This window comes from Apostichopus japonicus, chromosome 17 (genome assembly GCF_037975245.1).
Source record: "Apostichopus japonicus isolate 1M-3 chromosome 17, ASM3797524v1, whole genome shotgun sequence".
Taxonomy (NCBI): Eukaryota; Metazoa; Echinodermata; class Holothuroidea; order Aspidochirotida; family Stichopodidae; genus Apostichopus; species Apostichopus japonicus.
In genome coordinates, this window is record NC_092577.1 from 35,334,932 (window position 1) to 35,357,106 (window position 22,175).

At 37.4% G+C, this 22,175-nt stretch overlaps 3 protein-coding genes across 4 annotated transcripts; 1 reads left to right on the top strand and 2 right to left on the bottom strand.

Annotated features, from left to right (window-relative positions):
- Window positions 1-3,929: 3,929 nt before the first annotated feature.
- On the bottom strand, window positions 3,930-5,309 carry LOC139954753 (uncharacterized). Its single transcript, XM_071954674.1, has one exon. It carries the CDS (start codon window positions 5,307-5,309, stop codon window positions 4,035-4,037), a length of 1,275 nt encoding a protein of 424 aa, XP_071810775.1. The 3' UTR covers window positions 3,930-4,034.
- A 6,812-nt stretch (window positions 5,310-12,121) lies between these two features.
- Window positions 12,122-21,769, bottom strand: LOC139954619 (histamine N-methyltransferase-like). 2 transcript variants are annotated; one of them, XM_071954516.1, is made up of 4 exons: window positions 21,586-21,769; window positions 14,953-15,216; window positions 13,519-13,845; window positions 12,122-13,117 (listed from the first exon to the last, which is right to left on the bottom strand). In XM_071954516.1, exons 2-4 carry the CDS (start codon window positions 15,167-15,169, stop codon window positions 12,786-12,788), a joined length of 876 nt encoding a protein of 291 aa, XP_071810617.1. In that variant the 5' UTR covers window positions 15,170-15,216; window positions 21,586-21,769; the 3' UTR covers window positions 12,122-12,785. The 2 variants fall into 2 exon arrangements, with proteins under 2 accessions (XP_071810617.1, XP_071810616.1); XM_071954515.1 differs by having other exon boundaries at window positions 21,505-21,767.
- Window positions 15,530-15,979, top strand: LOC139954754 (uncharacterized). The gene has a single exon (XM_071954675.1). It carries the CDS (start codon window positions 15,530-15,532, stop codon window positions 15,977-15,979), a length of 450 nt encoding a protein of 149 aa, XP_071810776.1.
- Window positions 21,770-22,175: the final 406 nt, after the last annotated feature.

Consider the following 22,175-nt stretch of genomic DNA (forward strand, 5'->3'; position numbering starts at 1 on the left):
TGATATTGTGTGTTTTCGGTAAATATTAAGCTACAATTGAAGTTTCCTAAATTCCAAGAAATTCTAGTGTAAAGCACATCAATATACAACATTAATGTGCAATACAATCTAAACAGTCGAAAATGGTTTCAAAAGCTGCGAAATATAGACTTAGCACAATTTTGCATCTTAAGCATCCACCAATTTACTAAAATTTCTGAAAGGGCCCCTCCCCTTATACCCCTTCTCAGTTCAACATAACATCTTACACCCCCAATCGACCACTATAAAAATGGTGGTTGCGTCCCTGGTGTAATAGCTGTTTCGTTCAGTTATTATAATGAATAAAAGTTGTGAGTTATTTTCTTTTATTTCAAAGTCCCAGAGAGTGGCGCTACGTGGGTGGGTGGGGGAATTCCCCCTTGGCCCCCAGTCCCCCTTTAACCAGATCTGGTATCCAAAATAGATAGAGCTATGAAAGGCTAATCGTTTGATATGGAAACAGCTTCCAATGCAAGGAAGCATTTTCTTTATTCATTCCCCATCCAGTTTCCCCATCCATATCTGGTACTCATCCAAAACATAGGCAAAATATTGGATTCCAAGGGGGGGGGGGGGGGGTTATGCTTTTGGTGTATTTATTTTTTAAACTTGATACTTGATACTTCAATCAAGTCGACCGCTATAACATTGTTTTATTGGCTCAAAGCCACCGGAGCTCATTTTGTCAAACTTCGAAAACAATTCTTGCTCGCCATAAAATTGCAATATTTTAGGAAGACTAGATATGTGAAAATGGTCAAATGATAGCACAATTTTGCGTCTAAGTTCTTTTACTTTTAGAACATCCCCTCCCTTAGACCCCACCACCACCCCACTCCCATGTCAGTGTTATATTTTTTGCCCCCCTTAAATATTCCTTTGCCCCTAGTTTCCATCACCCCAGATTGCCTAGGCTGATACCGCCACTGGTTCCGGGATCAACGAGGACGTCTTACATATTTCATGTAGATTTTCCTTCATTGGATCAAGATAAGTGAGGCTGTGGGGGGGGGGGGGCAGTAGAGTAGTTTATTCCGAGTGTTAATGAGAAGCAAGTTCAGTGATTTATCAAGCGGGTACGATATAGGCCTGGTTTTATTTCTATGGGATTTAGTAACCGATTTTTCAATTTCATGTTTAATACCTATACATTCGCGTGAATTGTGTGTGTTAACGCCGGATTAAAACTAAAAGCAACCAATATCAAATCTTGGCGTGAACGTTGGTTATATCGGACGAGGGCGCTCCTTTTATTTAGTAACAATTAGAATATCATAGCCCAACGTTTACTAGTTAATCAAATTTGGGGCACTTGCATGCATGTAAAAAACACCTTGCGTTACATCTAAGTTTTGCGATAAACATTTGCTAAACAACTGAAGAATATGAATGGTTATATAGATACTCTGTCAAACATTTTAATATATGTATTCCTGCTTCTCGATGTGTCTCCTACTACTGTGGTGTGTGGCCGAGGATCCTATATGGTCCTATAATCATACGGGGTGTGTGTGTGGGGTTCTTACCCAGAAAACAAAGAGGCACTCTGAGAATATTTTGACTATAATTAGGTTCAGTTCACATTGTTTGTGCTACATTTATCACATATAGGCTAGACCTATTAACTACAATTAAAATTTGTCTATATTGGCACTGGTACGTAACCTTAAAGATATGGAAAAAACAACGAAAGAACAATTGGAAAATGATTGAAAGAACAAAATATATGAACGGAGATCCATGTCAGTGTTAGGTATCAATGTTGGTTGAAACTTTGAAAAATTAGCACCAAAGATTCTATAACATCTGTCTATCACAGATAAAGCAGCAACAGCAACTTAAATTACATTTATTGTTATCAATATACAAACCCTAAATTTCTACAGCAACAATAACAACAAGATCATCAGCAACAATAAACACGACAACAACAAAGATGGCAACAACAGCAACAACAATTAGAACATATAAAACATATAAAATCAACACCAACAATAACACCAACGACAACAACAACAGCAGAAACAGCAACAACAAAAACAGCAACAATAATATAAATGACAAGAAAAACAACACGGAAAACAACAGCAACACAACAACAACAAGATCATCGACAAAAAGATAAACGACAACAAAAATAACAACAAAAGCAACCGCAACAATAACAATAACAACAGTATCATCAGCAACAATATAAACAACAACAAAACAACAAAAACAACAAAATCATCGATAACAACAATATACACGACAACAACAAAGATGGCAACAGCAAAGTAAAGAAGAAGAAAGACCAGAAATGAATGACAGTAAACGTTCTAAAGTTAATCGCGACTCGACGTTATATGTTAGACTTCAGTACTAACACTATATGTTATCATATACAGCCTTCGAATTGTCCTGAGTCCGTACTAATACTCCCATTGTACCACTGTTGTCGAGCCCTCAGGAATTTGTACTCGTATTCTAGTATATATTTGACTGTACTGATACGAGTCCCCTCATTGATTTGTACTCGTATTCTAGTATATATTTGTCTGTACTGATACGAGTCGCCTAATTGAGTTGTACTCGTATTCAGTATATATTTATCTGTACTGGTATGAGTCCCCTCATTGATTTGTTCTCGTATTCTAGTATATAGTTGTCTGTACTGGTACGAGTCCCCTCATTGATTTGTGTTGGTATTCTAGTATATAGTTGTCTGTACTGGTACGAGTCCCCTCATTGATTTGTTGGTATTCTAGTATATATTTGACTGTACTGATACAAGTCCCCTCATTGATTTGTACTCGTATTCTAGTATATAGTTGTCTGTACTGGTACGAGTCCCCTCATTGAGTTGTACTCGTATTCTAGTATATATTTATCTGTACTGGTACGAGTCCCCTTATTGATTTGTTCTCGTATTCTAGTATATAGTTGTCTGTACTGGTACGAGTCCCCTCATTGATTTGTACTGGTATTCTAGTATATAGTTGTCTGTACCGGTACGAGTCCCCTCATTGATTTGTAATGGTATTCTAGTATATAGTTGACTGTACTGACACGAGTCCCCTTATTGATTTGTATTGGTATTCTAGTATATAGTTGTCTGTACTGGTACGAGTCCCCTCATTGATTTGTATTGATATTCTAGTATATAGTTGACTGTACTGACACGAGTTACCTCATTGATTTGTTCTCGTATTCTAGTACATATTTATCTGTACTGGTACGAGTCCCCTCATTGATTTGTACTCATATTGTAGTATATAGTTGTCTGTACTGGTTTGTACACAGTCATACCAGTAGTCGTCGTCGCATGTTTGGTATAGTAGTATAAGATAGGCCCAGCTACTAGTACACTAAATTAGATACTCATACTCGAGCTTAGTTACTAATAATTCCGTGTACTTTCTCGGTCCTCGTGCACTCGTATTACATAATTTATGATAAGAGTGCGCAAATCTAATAATCCTCGAAGAACTAAAATATTTGTTATTGACGTAGGGTTTCATTTAATTTTACATCACATATGTTATAGGGATTTCTAAACTTCGTGATTATTCGCTTGCGCAATGGATTTGCATAAATTTAGATCCAAAGTACGTGACTAATGATATATTACGATAATGGTATTATGTTCATGGTAAACGCGTGGGTAGTGGGGAGTGGAAAAGTCGTATCTAGCTTTGGAGATATACATATATAAGTAGTGTACAAATGCTGCACTTAGATAAAACAAAACAGAAATTATGGTATGTTATGAATATTTTACATTACAGTTGATTGTTGTACTTTGCTGTTTATATTCTTTTCATCCCTTGCAGCCGAGAATTAAGGTCACTCACAACTTAACTTGCCTGCTAGCTGAATCTGTTCACGAGTGAGAAATAAGGATTTATATTATCTCGCTATTTCGGAGTTAGTATTTACAGTGAACTTTCTAGAAGCAAAAACCTTGGAATTAATGTAGAAATGTGATTAAATAATCAAACAGGTTAATTAAATGAGCGTTCCTATATGCATCTTCACAGAGATTGTTGCCTTAAACTTAGTCTTTGTTTCAGTCGTTCATACAATTGAGAACACTCGGTTCGAAACTTAGGGTTCAAAAATCCATACAGTAACGGATTCAGCGCATGGTTAAGAAGCCCCGTTAACCTTAGCAGAGCAATAATGGTATAACCTACACTGTCACGTGACAGACCACTTGTGAAAGGGGTCATAATATACGTCACCAAGGTAACCATCCACGTAATAACAAAGATAACTGTAACAGATAGAAGCATCTGACTGACACGAGACAAAGTTCGTTTAGATTTGACGCCATGTTGACTCGATCGAGTTCGGGTAACTTCTCCGCTATATGTCTTATTAGTGACGTCAGAATGACGAATGACGTCGTCGGACTTACGTACTTTGGTAAAAAGTTTGTTCCCACGTGATTGGGTATGATCATTCATCTCCGTGTCGATAGAATGTTGAAACGTCGACTCGTTCGGCATCACTTTCAAGATGGCGCCTTCCCAACGGGCCGGACCAACGTCTAGCTGTTGGTCTCGTGTACGTCTACAGTCGATGGAAGATGCCGATCTCCCAGCGTGCATTCCACTCCATGTATGTCGTACTTGTGACACCGTTAAAACGTTTGCACCAACACCAATATTATTACGCTGTGCCTTCACTGTCCTCCAGAGTTTTAAATATAAGCAAATGACCACCACAAAACAAGATAGGAAACATAAATATTGAGGTACTGTCGCTAGGATAAAGAGAACATTTCCGACTTTTGAACCAAATTGGTAACATATCGTTACGTTAAGCATTCTAGTGTTAGGTTGCGCCACCGTTACAGTTGCAGGGAGGGTACCACTCGTAAATGGCACAAGAACGTTCACACTTAATGCGATAAACACACACAAGCAGCTGACCTTGATCGCTATTCGACGGGACCACCTACCGTTGAAAGGTTTACAGACCGCTAGATATCTGTCCCACGCAATGGCTGTCGTAACACAAGCCGATATATACCATCCAATTCCTTCCCACGTGAAGAAAATTTTGCAGAGTAGATCATTATGAAAATCAAGTTCGAACCACCAGTAATACTGCTCTAATGGAAGAATAAGGCACGAGTATAGATCACAAAGAGCAAGGGCTTGGATGAAAACTTGAGCACTTCCAAGAATATTTTTGTTCCAATAAACCGCGATTATCAACAAGTTGCCAGGTATGCCAACCAAGGTAACAATTAATCTATATATAGAGACAACCCATGTATACAGAAACCTTAGCTCACTCATTGCTGAGATAATCTTAGTCTCACAGTCTGACGAAGAAACACCTTTATCCTTGTTTGTTCTTATGTTTTTATTTCGAGAGAGGGAAAGAGCGAAGGGGGGGGGGGGGTAGAGCGAGAGAGAGATAAACTCTTGCTTCATTTAATCTAATATCAAAGCAGGAAACACGTTCTAACTTGATAAGCCTGTGATAACTGTTGAATGATAGATGAGGTTTCATAAGGTTATAAAAAAAACTAAACGAGGCATTCGATAATGAAGTGCAATGCGATTATCAATTATCGTGCACCAAACTAGAAACAAATAGTAAATAATTCCACGCTAATGAGCAGATTGTATTCAGTGCATCAAAGCCCATGAAGATGCATGAAGAAGGTTTATCGATTCTGCTTTTTTTCGATAAGCGAATATTTTCGCGTAACCACTGACCACGGACTTATGACGTACCGGGTCACATATGATGAGTTTAAGATGAGCTCCTCCGCGTTAATTTCCTCCTGACCGCCATTGTCAATAGTCAACGCGAAGATTCCTAAGTACGTATTCTTCTTATTAGTCGTTGAAACAAGCGGGAACATTCGGTTCTAAACTTAGAGTTGATGAAACTATAGAGAAAAGGATTAACTGCGTGATTTAAAAGCCCTGTTAATCTTAACACCGCGATAACAGCATAGCCGAAACTGTCACGTGATATACCGAGAGAGGTCGTTGAGAACATGTACATAATTAAGGTCATAGACCACGTGAGCACAAAAAAGACCGTTACCAAGAATAGCATCTGACTTAAACGAGACATTAACCTTGGACGCTGCTGTACCACGCTCGCTCGGCTTCGTGACTTCGTAGCCCAACAACTGCCTAACTTATTATGGCCGCTTCGGCACTTCTCACTGTCAACTCGAAGACCACCGGGTATTGGGACGTCACACGTGATAAATGTAGTTGTCGTTGTATGTGACGACGAAGAGGGTGTAGCGGCGTCGCTTGAACTGTTTGTGTCTTTCGTTCCAAGCACATGGTTACCAAAGTGATATGGTACTCTCAGACTTCCCAACATGCTTTGCGTTTCATCGGGTTTTCGGCCAGCGTAGGAATGGCTCGTATATGATGGTGAAGGCACCTGTAGACCACTGGACACTCGCTGCGTTTCATCAGTAGCCGGTGACCTTCTCAATGTTTGCAATTCAATAGTAGATGGACCGTTTACGTATGAAACCGATGCGACATTTGAAGCAGATAAAACACTTTGTCTTGTCTTCATGTTCTTCCAAAGTCTGACGTATAAGTAAATGACGACAATAAACGCAAATAGAAAACACGAGTATTGCGGTACGGTTGTCAGGACGAACAGAACACTACCAACATCTTCTCCATATTGATAACAAATTGTTAAATTATGGATAGTTATATTGGAGTCTACCACGACTTCGCTCAATATCGTACCACTGACAAATGGTACCAAAATATTGACAAGTAATGCTATCAAAAGGCATAAGTGACATACCTTAACTGCTTTCTTGCGGGACCACCGACCGTTGTGCGGTTTGCAGACCGCCAGATATCTATCCCACGCGATAGCAGCGGTTAGACAGGTAGAGAAGTACCAACCGATACTCTCCCATGTATAGAAAACTTTACATAGAATGTCACTGTGAAAATCGAATTCGTAGAGCCAATAATAAACTTCTAAAGGTAATATCAAACAAGCAAAACAGTCACAAATGGCGATGGCTTTAATAAAAATCTGTGCGCTTCCCAAAACATTTTCATTCCAGTAAACCGTGAGAATTATCAAATTGCCCGGTATCCCGATAGACGTCACAATGGAACGAAAAACGACCACAACCCAAGTGTATAGAAATCTTGGTGCAGCCATGATGAAAGTTTCGGCAGAAATAAGCCGATACGTCGCAATGTCGCTTTACGTTCTACATTGTTTTTTACCCTCATACCAATAATGCTCTCTACCGCAGTGTAGGCAATTAATTACAACATCCTAAATTGTTGTTTAACCCCCATACCAATAATGCTCTCTGCCGGAGTGCGTGCAAGCAAGTCATATCATTCGAGAGCAGACGATACTCATATCTTACCTTAGTTATTGTACCAGCTATGATAATCAGTTGCCGATAGCTATCTTTTTTTTTAAATTATTAACGCTTCTCATTCTATTAGTATTGCTTTAATAGCTCCATGTTATAAACTGTCAAACTATTGCAAAGTTTAACGATGGTACAGTACGGTGTCTGAGCAAAATTATTGACACTTGTTCTAATATCCATCTTACTGTGATCTATACAGCAGTGACGTGCACATGATATAACAGACCGCTTCTCGTCCTTTTGGCTAAGGTCATGAGTAGTGTCTGTTACCTCTTCGAGGGGAATGGTGATACTCACCCTACGACGATCACACAGTCACAGTCCCGCTGCAAGGAGACTGGGATTGAGAGCGGATCAGTCGTTCGGTAGTTTGGGTTTCGTGCCCAGGTTCCTTCCTGGGTGACTTTTCTTAAAAAGTATCACAGTTAGGGGTTAGGCTTTTTAATTACGATAAAAAATAGCTATCTGCACTGTTAGGATAGTTGGTCGAGTAAGCAATTCACTGGTATGTCTGGCTTGTGTCTGAAGGGTAAAAGTTCTACTTGCCTTAACTACAGCGTAAACATGCGAAAGGTATAATAGGAGTATACGGTCACATTTTAGAAGATTTCCAACTGTTTGAAAGTATCGAAAGGGTTGTGTAATTTTAAGAATATTTTAGTTTCCATGGCGCTAACATTATAAAAATAATTTTAGGTTACAAATTTTGCTATTGTCTACACCTACGCGGCATTCCTTCAAACACTTGATCAATTCTGTTCAAAAACAAGTTTTTATGGATCTATATAGTTCTCATTTCTTGGGGCAATAACAAGTATTACTGAAAGCAAGAGTAATTCATTAAGGAACCAAAAACACCTTACAAGATATGTTCTCAACATTAAGTGTTAATAAGTAATTAGTTGACCCATTTTATGGCACGTCTCGTTTCATATACAATACAGATAAAACATAAAATTATTAATCACCCCATTCAATTATAAAAAAAATCGTAAGGATTTAATTAATATATCAAAAAGAAAAGGAGAAGAAGAAGAAGAAAAGGCTATCAGAAATTCTTTGTGGTGAAACTATGAATTATATTCACGCTATCCTAACAAACTGTCTTATATAATCCAATTAGGATCGGTTAGTGTCACAAGGTTAATGCTAATAACACTAAAGTGCAACTTTTCTTCGTGTTTTATTAAATCAGGTTTCCAAGGACACGTCAACTTTGCAATTAAGAAGGGTTTTATCATTAATTTCATTGATTTTTTTGGGTCAGTTCCAAAGAGCAAGAAAACATTTCACCTTATTCTGCATTGACTACGATTTAGATGCGTGCGTGCCATAGTTACGTACGTACGTAGTAATATGTCATCTGTGCGTACGTGCGTACGTAGGTCTATGCGTGTATACGTGCGGGTCATACGTACGTAGTTCCTCTATAGTAGGCGTATTTGAGTTTTTATTTGAACTTATAATATTTTGATGTATTTAAGTAGAAGTATTCAAAGGGATTACGCCCCTAGATGTTTCATAGAATACGCCCCTATAGATATGTGTTGTAACCACTATGGAATCTCATTTCCAATACGTAAGTTCTGTCCATTTGCAAACGAATTTCTCGTTTTACAATCCCCGCCCACTCTTTCCCACCCCTCGGTACGCTGTTTTAGTAACTCATTGAAATTTACTGTGACTTAAAACTGCAGTTGTTTTAGAATTGTTAATGATTCATTCGAAAGGCTACACTCGATAATACGAGGATTACTCGACGTTATGAAGCCTCAATTTCAAGATTAAGAATATTTAACTAATAGATCAATGTATCAGTTACCTACTTCGATTCATTCCCCCGAAGGAAGTAAAACCAGCTCAGTTGTAACGGATCGAAATGTATACTGTCACATAAACATGCAACTTTTCTTGACTATGTTAATTATTCATTCGAAAAGGCTGCACTCTATAATACGGGGATTGAGTGACGCAATGAATGGCTTCCCAGCCTTAACTCAAAGAATAAGACTATATGAACAATAGATCAAAGTATCAGCAATTTATTCGCTTCAATTCCCCGAAGCAAATATAATCACACCGACATATCAGTGTAATGTTTGTATATATAGTAAACTAGTATGTCAGTACACATTAAAATGCATGGTTAGGAAACTTAACCACGAAAATAAGAATAATCTAGATTATATAACAAAAGAAATATAAGATAAACAAAGAAAAGGATTTATCTGCTAAAACTGGATCAAAGGCTCATCAGTTATGGTAGATGTTTTTACATCGCTTACGGGAATTTAGAGATCTCTTCAATAGTGTTGTTAGTTAAACAACATACAATCAGGGGATAAATCTATGTGTGGTGTAATTGACGATGAAAAACATTGGTAGCAATTTGAATGTGTGGGTTATCACGTGATGAAAGTATATTGAACTTTAAATTCAATGGACGACTAGAATCTTGACATTGTGACAGTGATGTAGTTTAATGAGCTTGATATATATATATATATATATATATATATATATAAATATAAATATATATATATATATGTATATATATATATATATATGTATATATATATATATATATATGTATATATATATATATATATATATATATATAAATATATAAATATATATATATATAAATATATATATATATATATATATATATATATATATATATATATATATACATATATATATATATATATATATATATATATATAAATATATAAATATATATATATATAAATATATATATATATATATATATATATATATATATATATATATATATATATATATATATATATATTGGGTTGGGGGGGGGGGGCAAATGGAAGGAGGATGGGGAACTAATGAATTGTTGATTACCTTTACTGGCCAGTCGTTTATGCAGAACACCTTTATCGATGACAAAAAGTTTTCTTTCACTTTATAAATATACGATATATCACTCCAGTAATTTCTATTTCTCCATTTATGTCAGCAGATTACTGCGTTAATTAATTCGCAGTAATCTGGAGGTGAATATATGTAGATATCTTGTTGTGGTGTTTGGTACTAAAAGAATATGATATATGGAAAAAAAAACTTTTAGCATATTTTTGATTAACTTGGTACTTCATCTTCTCGTCACATTGCATGTTAGCCCATGCATCTTCGGTTGATAGAAAATATCTTAAAAGAGCAGATTATATAACGTTTCTAGGGGTTACTATTGACTCTGGCTCGACGTGGAAAAATCGCATTAATTCAATCTCTATAAGTTTGCCCGAGGTGTTGGGATTCTCTCTAATTTGAAGCATTCACTACCGAGACAAGTTCTCCGCGTGCTGTACATTTGACTCTTATTAATCCCCATCTCGCATGAGAGTTTACTCCGGTACGATGTATTCTAATATCAAGGGGACTGGGGTTGAGAGCGGATCAGTCGTTTGGTAGTTTGGTTTTCGTGCCCAGGTTCTTTCCTGGGTGACATTTTCTTAAAAAGTATCTAATATCAAGAATCGCTTCTCGGCCTTTTGGCTAAGATCTTGTGTAGTATTTGTTCCCTTTCGAGGAGAATGGTGATGCACAACCCGACGATGATCACACAGTCACAGTCCCGATGCGAGGAGACTGGGGTAGCGGATCAGTCGTTCGGTAGTTTGGTTTTCGTGCCCAGGTTCTTTCCTGGGCGACTTTTCCTTAAAAAAAGTATCTTCCGACGCTTCAAAAGAGAATCATTCGTCATATTTCGTTTGCTTCCTTAAATGATCACACCAGCAAGCTATTTTTCTTCTCACAATCTCCTTAACCTTCCTAACCTTAATAATGTTCACATTGCTACTTCAAATTACCATTCTATTAATATAATCATAAACTTCTTGTTTTCAGAGGTTATTTTACGTAAAATAAAGATATACATAATCATAATACGAGGCAGGCTGGTTACATGCACAGACCACGTCCATGGAACTATTATGCAGAGCTTAGGTTATTAAGCTAATACTTATGGGAATTATAATTTGCGTCCTTTACGTAATGAATGGCGGCTTACTGTGAATTTGTGGTATTAAGCTATACCTATTGGAATTATAATTTACCTACTTCACGTAATCAACGGCGGCTTACTGTGTATTGTGGTTAGGCCTTAGGAGCCAATTTTCAAAGTGAGCGTATTCAGTCCTACAGAAAACGGTTAACTTAATGATCGAATACTAGATAGTTTTTAGGTTACTGAACAACAAAAATTGTCTTTGATCCCTGCCTCCGTTATTCCTTTTATTGTTTTTCCTTTTGGGGAGTGGTTCTACTCGTTAAGCATATTAAGGTTTTTTTTAAAACCGCTTCCTCTTCCTTTGTACATTTCAATTATAAAAGCATACATAATTACCTATATTGTATGTATACAGAAGCATACATATTCAACCTATATTGTATGTATATAGAAGCATACATATTCAACCTATATTTTATGTATTTAGAAGCATACATATTCAACCTATATTGTATGTTAATAGAAGCATACATATTCAACCTATATTGTATGTATATAGAAGCATACATGTTCAACCTATATTGTATGTATATAGAAGCACACATATTCAACCTATATTGTTTGTACATAGAAGCACACATATTCAACCTATATTGTATGTATATAGAAGCATGTAACCTATATTGTATGTATATAGAGAAACAACCAAATAAATGAAATGAAAGTGGAATGAAAATGAAATGTTGTTACTTTATTCGTCTGTCCATGTATATAAGCAATACAACACTTTATTTCCAGAAGATTGTAATCAATATAACCCAGTCTACTATAGGTTTCGGCGTATATGAATTCTAAAGAATAGGTTTTGAAAGATATGACGATTATTTTGTAGTGGTTACAGGGACATACTGGCAAGCAAAACCAATCCGCATGGATAGACACTGTCACATGAAAGAATGTCTCTTATAAAATACAAATTAACATGGAAAGGAATCAAGTAATATAGAAATCAAACCAAATGGCCTATTCTAGAGTAGACATCTACATGCATACCAATATTTAACTCGAGTAACGTTCTGAGCGATTACCCACTTACTCCTAATGTAGAAACAAGAAATATAAATACCAAGGGACCAAATTCCCTATATGTAGTGGTTACTGGTAGGTAAGTAAGTTAACTAAGACCAACTTTGATAGGAAGTACTACACACACCATGATGCTTTTTTTGGAACTCCCTGAACTTGAAGGAGAAACAATCCCGACCATTTTTATTAATCGTGCATATTTGTACGAAACAATCCAAAGTATTATAGTTTCGTAAGAAAAAAATAGAAGGATGATTGGAACTGCATGTTCGGAATTACCTCACGCATGCAGTAATTCAACGGATGCTTTTACTTAGTAACAACAATAACCTGCCACTCAGTTGCTAACAGTATTTGGTCGCCATTTTGGACGGCACCTTCCCGCATGTACGACAGCACTTCCTCGACAAAACTCGGTGGTCCTGATTCTTGTAGTTTGACGTTATTGATAAAATCCGCCAATAACACACCGTCCTGGTTCCCAGCTTCATAGCAACAGGTAATGTCGACCGTAGACGTTTCCGTGAAAGCTTCAAATTTTAATTGACATTTTTCTAATATCTTACGAATGGTCTCAGAGCTGACCAGTCGTTGAGCATCGCTTAGAAAACGTTTTTGTTGACGAATGACACCACCATTCTCTGAAAAACAGAATCGGGAAAATTCTTTGCGTTAGTACAACTATATAACCATTGTTAATATTCACAAAATTGACTTCTGCGGGATCCCATTCTGTGTGCTTATGGAAAACAATTCCGGCCTAAAAGGTTAGCGTACATAAGAGCGTGAGAAATTGGATGAGCGAAACTGTCGCCTGAGAACTGAGGAGGGGAGGGGTGGGGTGGGCGGGGGCAGAGACACACTCCTACTATGATATTATGATAATGATATGGGTGAAGACACCGCCTTTGTCACCCCTTATCCTACTGTATATATCACTGCTCATCGTTCGGTATCTATGCCATGCTAGCTTTTTGTGTTATGTACTGAGTATTAATTCAACCACCGAAACTTTGAAACAGTTTGCGGTGAATAAGCTAACCTGAAATTAAAACCAGCAATAGAATCCCTCCTTCGTCTAGGCAGCTAACTATATCCAAAATTGTGGCCTCTGGATCTTCGACGTAATACAAAGAATGAATAGCGCTGATGAAATGAAACTTCTTGACTTTGTTGGGCTGCTGACACTCTTTATAATATTCCTGCCACGTCTGCTGCCGCCAATTAAAATCGACATCACTACCGAAGCTTTTACTGTCCACCAACTTCTTATACTCAACGATGTGGTCTGGATTTGGTTCTACGACTGTGTTGGATATCGAAGGGAATTTCTTCAACAGTTGAGCTATCATTTTAAAGTCCAAATCACCTGCAAGATAAAACAGAAGGGTGATCGAAAGAATCGCTCTCATTAGACAATTGAGATTATGGAAAGCGGAGAAATATTTGAGGAGGGGAAATCAAAGTAAGTTTAAAGGAGATTGTATGGAGTTGGAAGAGTTATGGAAAAGGGAGAAATAGTGAATAAATATGGAGATGTAGGGGAAACGGAACAAGTGTGGGAGAATCTATGGGAGATTGATGAGACACGGAAGAAGTTTGGGAGATTTAAGGGAAAATGATGAAACACGGAAGAAGTGTGGGGGAATTAAGGGAGAGGTTATTTTATTTATTTTATTGTACTTGTTAAATGTCTTTTTCTAACATTGACCAACAGTGCAGACCCTAAGACTTTATAGTAATAGCAACTTCTCTGAGAAATGACGGTCTATTCGTCGTTGGCCAAACAATTTGTACCAACGAAGTCTTCGGCTTTGAGGACATCGTTTCAGTATGTTGTCGTGCTGGACGAATATATCCGTAACAGTGATAAAGGGCTTTGCAATCCGCTTTATAGTCATTTTCGACTTTGCAAAGTGTGTAAGAGAGACCCCAGTTTCCCTTTAGGGAAACCCCCCCCCCCCAAAAAAAAAAAAAGTGCTGGGTTTCTTATACTAGTCTTCAAGAAAGTATGCAGACAAACGATCATGAAAATGATAAATTAGATAGCATGGACGAGGGAAAATTATAGAGGGATGGGGGGGGGGGTGGCAAACAGAGGAGGGGAAATTATTGAGGGATGGGTGAGGACTAAGGGAGATATAAGGAGCTGTAAGGGAGAAAGTATGGGAGCATAAAGGAAGAAAAAAGGGACGGAATAGGGAAAATTAAGGCCGAAAGGAAAATTATGGGAATTTAAGGGATATAAAAGAATTATGGGAGAAATGAAGAGAGTATTAAGAAAGACTAAAGAGAAAACTGAGGTTGCATTAACTGCGGTTGTAAAGAGAGTTATGAGAGAAATAAGTAATGGTTAAATGACATTTGAGGTGTAGTTACGGGAGGGTTAATTACAACAGGAGGTATTGACCAAATGAGAAATGACTGAGAACAAAAGAAGATAGTGGGAGAATGCATACATCCTAACATGACTAACCTGTTCCACTTCCAAATCCCAGTATCTCAAGTTTCTTCTCTCGGTTATGCTTACTAATGGGGATCTTTTCGACAACCGTCCGAGGGAATATTGTTTCAGCCCAAGTAGCTATCATCTGGTGCTCTGTGGAATGTCGAACGAAGACGTTGAAGGCCTTGGAATAATAGCTTGGATCATGTGAGATATCTTTCACCGAAATTTCAGACGATGACTCCATTCTGATACGTAATTATCCCCTGAGTGGGAGACTGCTTTAGAAAATACCTGCATAATAGAAAGCAATGACACAATGACATGTATATCAGTTCATATATACCGGTATTTTGTTTATAAAATGCATAGTATATGTCACTTCTGTGCTATGATCGCTTCATCCCGACCAATTCATTCAGATCATGTGTAGAATCAGTAGGTATATAGCACAATACGGAAGTTTGGTGGCTAGGTCTCTTACTTACGTACACAGTTTGACTTGTAGCGTGTAATTCTACCCTAGACTATCACCTGTTTTGAATTTTTACTATGTTACATCTTTATGCAAGTCATTGAACTTGCAAATGCCATGATTTTCTCCCAAATGGATTATTGCAATGGTCTTTTTATCAACCTCCCGGCCTCCACACTTCATCCTCTACAAAGGATCCCAAATTACACGGCTAAAATTATTCTCGGCAGATCAAAATATGACAGTGCCTCCGCAGCATTGAAGGAGCTGCATATCATCCTCGTCAATGTCCGTGCCGAGTACAAGATCCTCCTCCTCGTTTATAAGTGTATACATAATTCAGCACCAGCTTATCTGTCCGAGTTGCTGGAAATTAAGACACCTGGTCGTTCAACACGCTCGTCAAAGGGCATCCTTCTCAATGTTCCTTTCACACGCCGCAAATGTTTCGCAGGCCGCTCTTTCAGCGTCGCTGGCCCCAGACTTTGGAACGCTCTCCCCGTCGACACAAGAAATTCGAAGACCATCAGAACTTTTGAAGTTGCTTTGAAGACTCACTTATTTAAGAAATCGTTTCTATAATTGTATTGTTGTTCAGCGCCATTGAGTGTTTTAACAGTAATGTGCGCTTTACCAAGTGCTACAACCTTAACCTTAACTATTTTTTTGTGGATTATATCAAGATTTCGGAGGTTTATAGATCAAGATACCTGCATTACCATCATGCGTGCCCAAGTTCTGTCGAAATTGGACTATGCAAACTCCCTCTTTCATGCATGCAAGAAGGCTGTCATCTTGCGATTGCGACGAATTCAGAACAAAGCCGCTCTGATAATCTTTCATTAGGCTGCATCCGAACTGTTGCCTACTCTCCATTGCTTCCAATAGACAAGCGGATTGTTTTCAAGACACTTGTGTACGTCTACAAGTCCCTAAATGGGTCTTGCACCCACCCACCCCTCCAATTCCATCTCCATATTCACACCATCTAGGAAGGGACTCTGATCATCTCAGGCGCGTAGCCAAAGGTGGGGGGGGGGGGGGTTTCGAAGTGGGCAACCGCCCGCCTTGAGCATATCTTTTTTTGTACGTTTTTATGATATCGCTAGTAATTTCAAGCTTAGATGCAACTTACAAGGGCCTGGGAAGTGCCATTTCCAGCGATCTGGGAGGCATTTTCAGCCAATTTTTTCTTGTACGCTTCGCGCCAAATGTGGTGGCGCTATACACTTAGATAGTTTTCAATGCAGAATCTACGGCTCTGATAGTTTGCCTACAGGTTCGACCCTCCCTTGTCAAATTCCTGGCTACGCGCCTGGATCATCGATGGATGTTGTTCGTCTTGACGTTCCCAGGAGTATCAGAAAGGTTGGTGCCGAATCATTCAGCATGCAAGGACAAAAACTCTGGAACAATGTCCCTCTAACTATCCGGTCATCTCCCACTGTTACTACTTTCAAAAGTAATCTCACAACTTATATTTTCTAAGGTCATTCTGATCTTTGTGTTTACACTGTGTATTCATTTTACTGCAATGTTTTTGAAAATGTGTTTTCTTTTGTTATTAAGCGCTATGATCTTCTTTGGAATAGCGCTATATCAAGCATTGTATTTATTATTTATCATTATTCCGGGATCTCGTGAAGTGAGTCGATGCACTGTATCACTGTATATATACAGTGGCGTAGCTAGGATTTTTTGAGTGGGGGGGGGGGCATGGGGGGCTGTTCTTTCTTGTGGGGGGCCGGAGGTTACTATCTAAGCGGAGCGCCACCTTGGTTGGCGCGGAGCGTACAGAGAAAATTTGAGATTTCAGCACCCCTCAAATCGCAGGAGATGGCACCTGTGAGGCAAAATAGCAACCAAAAAGATGTGCAACTTTGGTGACAGAAATGCAAAAAAAGTTTTTTCTCTTTCATGCTGACTGGCCTTGCCAACTCAGCCAGACTTTTAACTTGAGGGAAGTTGGCATCATTTGTCGTTTCAAGGTGTCAAGGCCTTTCTCCCAACTCAAACCCCTGTGGGCTACCGGTAGGTTTGCAGGATATGCCCACACGTGGACTTAAATATAGCATTAGAGGAAGGGGATGGAAGACTAACACGCATCGATGTTTCGGTAATGGTCCACATTGGTGGCTCGGTGCTAATTAGGCCATTTATTGGGTTTCTTGAGGCAGCTGTCATCAGAATCTGGGTTTTTGTGCCAATCGATGACCGATAACATGTATTGGTATGTAAATTTCTTCTTCATATATCTAGCAACACTCTAAAAACAAATGAGTGGATTTCATTCCATTGGAGTGATCACTCGGCGCACTTCAAATTAAGAGTGAAATTTAACTCTATTGGAGTTAACCCTCACTCCTAATATGAGTGAATATAACTCTATTAGGAGTTAAGATTTACTCCAATGGAGTGGAAATTCACTATTATACCGGAATGTGCTCAGTGATCACTCCCATTAGGTGATTATGATCCCGACACCTCAGCCCTAGCCGGACTGTTGTTAATGTCCAGACTACGGGGGCCAGTGCTGCCTGGAGCTTGTGCAGTTGTGGCCATCCGAACTCTCTGAGTACTCGGACTACCTCCTACCTAGCAAGCGGATTCAATTATTCCTGCCTAGAGAAGGAACCAACATGCTGTACATGGAGTTTGAATCTGACAAACAAGAAGGGTCATTATTCTCCAATATGGATATTGTAGTATTGTTAATAGACTGATGAAACATTGAACTTGAGCTCATAACCATTGTATGTTAATTATCTAACAATTTTCAACTGTCAGATTTGATTAGCAGTGCCAAAACTATTTCTCAATTGTGGGGCGCTGTTTTTTTTTACAACATTTTTTTTTACCCCATTCCCAGTGGGGGGGCAGTGGGGGGGGGGAGCCGATTTCATGGGGGCCGGCCCCAGGCCCCCCCGTGCTACGCCAGTGTATATATATGTATATATATGTCTGATGATCGCTCAACGCGTGAAACTCTTGAGTTACAACTACTAGTGTTCCACTAGTCTCAACATATATTCCGCTCTGTCCACCGGACATAGAGCACTCTGCGCCAAGATAGACGCCAACCAACCAACTCTATATATATATATATATATATATATATATATATATATATATATATATTTGCAGAGTCTACATGTACTACGGAAGAAATTACAATAGAGAGACACCTTGGTATCGAAAATCTGAAACTTTAGACCATTTGTATGAGACGATCATATTGTACACGTGCTTTCAAAGTGCATCTTCTCTTCACCTGTAAAATATGCGGACAGTTATAGCCGTTAGTTCTTAAACATATATATATATATATATTTTTATTTTTATTTTTTATTTTTTGCCACAAAAGTACAAATTGGAGGAAGTCTTCCATAAAGCTTAAAAGCTTAACAATGTGGAAGACTCCTGAAGAAAGAAAAGAAAAGAAAAAACAAAATATATATATATGTGTATGAATACATACATAGATATAAATACAAATTAAATGTTCAATATATATGTATATAGTAATTACATACAGGCATAATTTAGTTTTAGTCAGTAACTAGCTATTATTTCCTTACAAAACCACTTCTTAAAGGATGTGACTGACTTTTTACCCTTTAAATCGTTCATTAGAAGATTCCATGTTTTTGTTGCACGGTTTTGTAGGCTTAAAGTTCCAATGGTGGTATTGTAGAGATTATAGTGGGCATGATTAGCATGCCTCGTGTTATGATTATGTACATCTCTGTTACTGGTTAAAAAATTGTCAAAGGCAGCTGGTAGTAATCCATTCCAGGTCTTGTAGGCAAATAATGCAAGCTTAACTTTAATGAGATCGTTTCAATTTTAGTAAGTTGAGTTTCGTAAATAGGGGACTGGTGTGCTCACGTGGGGCTGAGTGTGTTATGTGGCGAATGGCTGCCTTTTGGAGTATTATAAGATTGTTTAGGTTGGTGTTGTATGTACCAGACCAAATAATGGAACAATAAGTGAGATGCGGGACAATCAGGGTCTGGTATAGTGTTCTGAGTATGTTTTCCGATAGATAATATTTCAACTTAGATAATATGTCAACATTCCGTGCAATTATACTGCAAATAGTTGAAATATGGTTGCGCCAGCTAAGATTACAATCAATATTAGATAGATAGATAGATAGATAGATAGATAGATAGATAGATAGATAGATAGATAGATAGATAGATAGATAGATAGATAGATAGATAGATAGATAGATAGATAGATAGATAGATAGATAGATAGATAGATAGATAGATAGATAGATAGATAGATAGATAGATAGATAGATAGATAGATAGATAGATAGATAGATAGATAGATAGATAGATAGATAGATAGATAGATAGATAGATAGATAGATAGATAGATAGATAGATAGATAGATAGATAGATAGATAGATAGATAGATAGATAGATAGATAGATAGATAGATAGATAGATAGATAGATAGATAGATAGATAGATAGATAGATAGATAGATAGATAGATAGATAGATAGATAGATAGATAGATAGATAGATAGATAGATAGATAGATAGATAGATAGATAGATAGATAGATAGATAGATAGATAGATAGATAGATAGATAGATAGATAGATAGATAGATAGATAGATAGATAGATAGATAGATAGATAGATAGATAGATAGATAGATAGATAGATAGATAGATAGATAGATAGATAGATAGATAGATAGATAGATAGATAGATAGATAGATAGATAGATAGATAGATAGATAGATAGATAGATAGATAGATAGATAGATAGATAGATAGATAGATAGATAGATAGATAGATAGATAGATAGATAGATAGATAGATAGATAGATAGATAGATAGATAGATAGATAGATAGATAGATAGATAGATAGATAGATAGATAGATAGATAGATAGATAGATAGATAGATAGATAGATAGATAGATAGATAGATAGATAGATAGATAGATAGATAGATAGATAGATAGATAGATAGATAGATAGATAGATAGATAGATAGATAGATAGATAGATAGATAGATAGATAGATAGATAGATAGATAGATAGATAGATAGATAGATAGATAGATAGATAGATAGATAGATAGATAGATAGATAGATAGATAGATAGATAGATAGATATTTATTTCGTCCATAAGATATGGAAATTTGTCGCCCTGCAGCAAAACACATAAAAAATCAAAGTTTTAAAGTTACATTCAGAATACAGTAAAATTTTAGTATAAACAAAACACAGAGAAGTTGAATGAAAAGGTAAGAATATCAACAGCAACAATATCCATACATGTGAGAAAAATATACACATATATACATATATAAACAAGATTATAAAACAAAAGAAAAAGAGAAACAGAATTGGGTACAAAAGAAAACCTGAATCTGTTGTGCTTAGACCGTGGCATGCGAAGTCTGCTGCCTGAACGGCAGAATACATAGTTTTCGAAAAGAGGATGTGTATGGTCTTTTAATATTCCATGGGTTTTCTGGTGCACCATATCAATGTAGAGTTTATAAATAGTTTTTAAACAAATATCCCTCCCAATAGTACGGCTGGCAGCCCTTACAACCTTCTCTAATTTAATCGAAGACTCCTTTATAAGCAGCCAGTGAAAACAAATAATACTAAAAGTTAGCACGCTTTGTATCACTGACTGGTAAAAAAGTAAAAGAATAGTGTTGTCGACATTAAAATATTTCAGTTTACGTAAAAAGTACAATCGTTGGCAAGCTTTTGATCTAATTGCATCAACCTGGTCTTTGAAGTTAAGTTTACAGTCAATGATAGTACCTAGATATTTATAGTGGTGCACCTTTTCGACAATCTCATCATTAACCCTGATTTGAGCATGATCATGTGGCTGTTTTCTGAAGTCAAATACTATCTTCCATTCAATTTTAGGTAGTTTTGGTTGCACCAAGTAACAAGTATTACGAGTATTAAAGACAATGTAATTACTTTTTTGTAATATTACCGTATTACTAAACAAAGTTTGGTTTTTACCTAATTAACGGTTTCTCACTTTTAATAGTTTTAGCGGTTGAAGTCATGAGAATCGAGTGTGCGCTGATATTTTCTACTTACCGGTGTCCCCGCTATAATGATTCGCCAGTCGTATGTAGGCTATATAGGCCTAGTACGTAATTCACGCGCAATTCGCCGTACCTGTGTTCCTGCCGGGGCCTGTCAAGTAAAAAACGTTTCGATATTTTTTGAGTATCCTGTGTTATGTTCTCAGAAACAGCTCAACGATTCCCCAAACAGCCAAGGCCAATTATCGGACTAAGCGAAAACCTGTTACACCGTTTATGTCAAAATCTCGATTAAACATATACCAACATTCCTAAACTCAAATAAATTTAGTCTTTTAGTGAACATCGGTTTCTGTGGTTACTGGTAAAGTTGCTGGTATGTTCTGTGGTAGTGAGCCAGCGCTAATTAACAATGTTCTTTTTTTCATGTACTTCGCCCTTGAAAAATTGTGGTTATATTTTTCGGGCAAGTCGTTACAGCCCCCAAATCCAATTGGGCTCCTACGCCTTTGACTACACACATAGACAGTTTTGAACATGCATTTTCATGCTCACTGATATTATGTGATGTCTGCTCTTTGCTTTACAAATTCGAACAGGCGTGTAGCGAGTAATTTGCCAACGGAAGGGCGAAGCCTATAGGCAAACTATCTAAGCGAAGCGCCACCATGGGTTGGCGCGAAGCGTACAAGAAAATTTTGGCCGAAAAAGCCTCCCAGATCG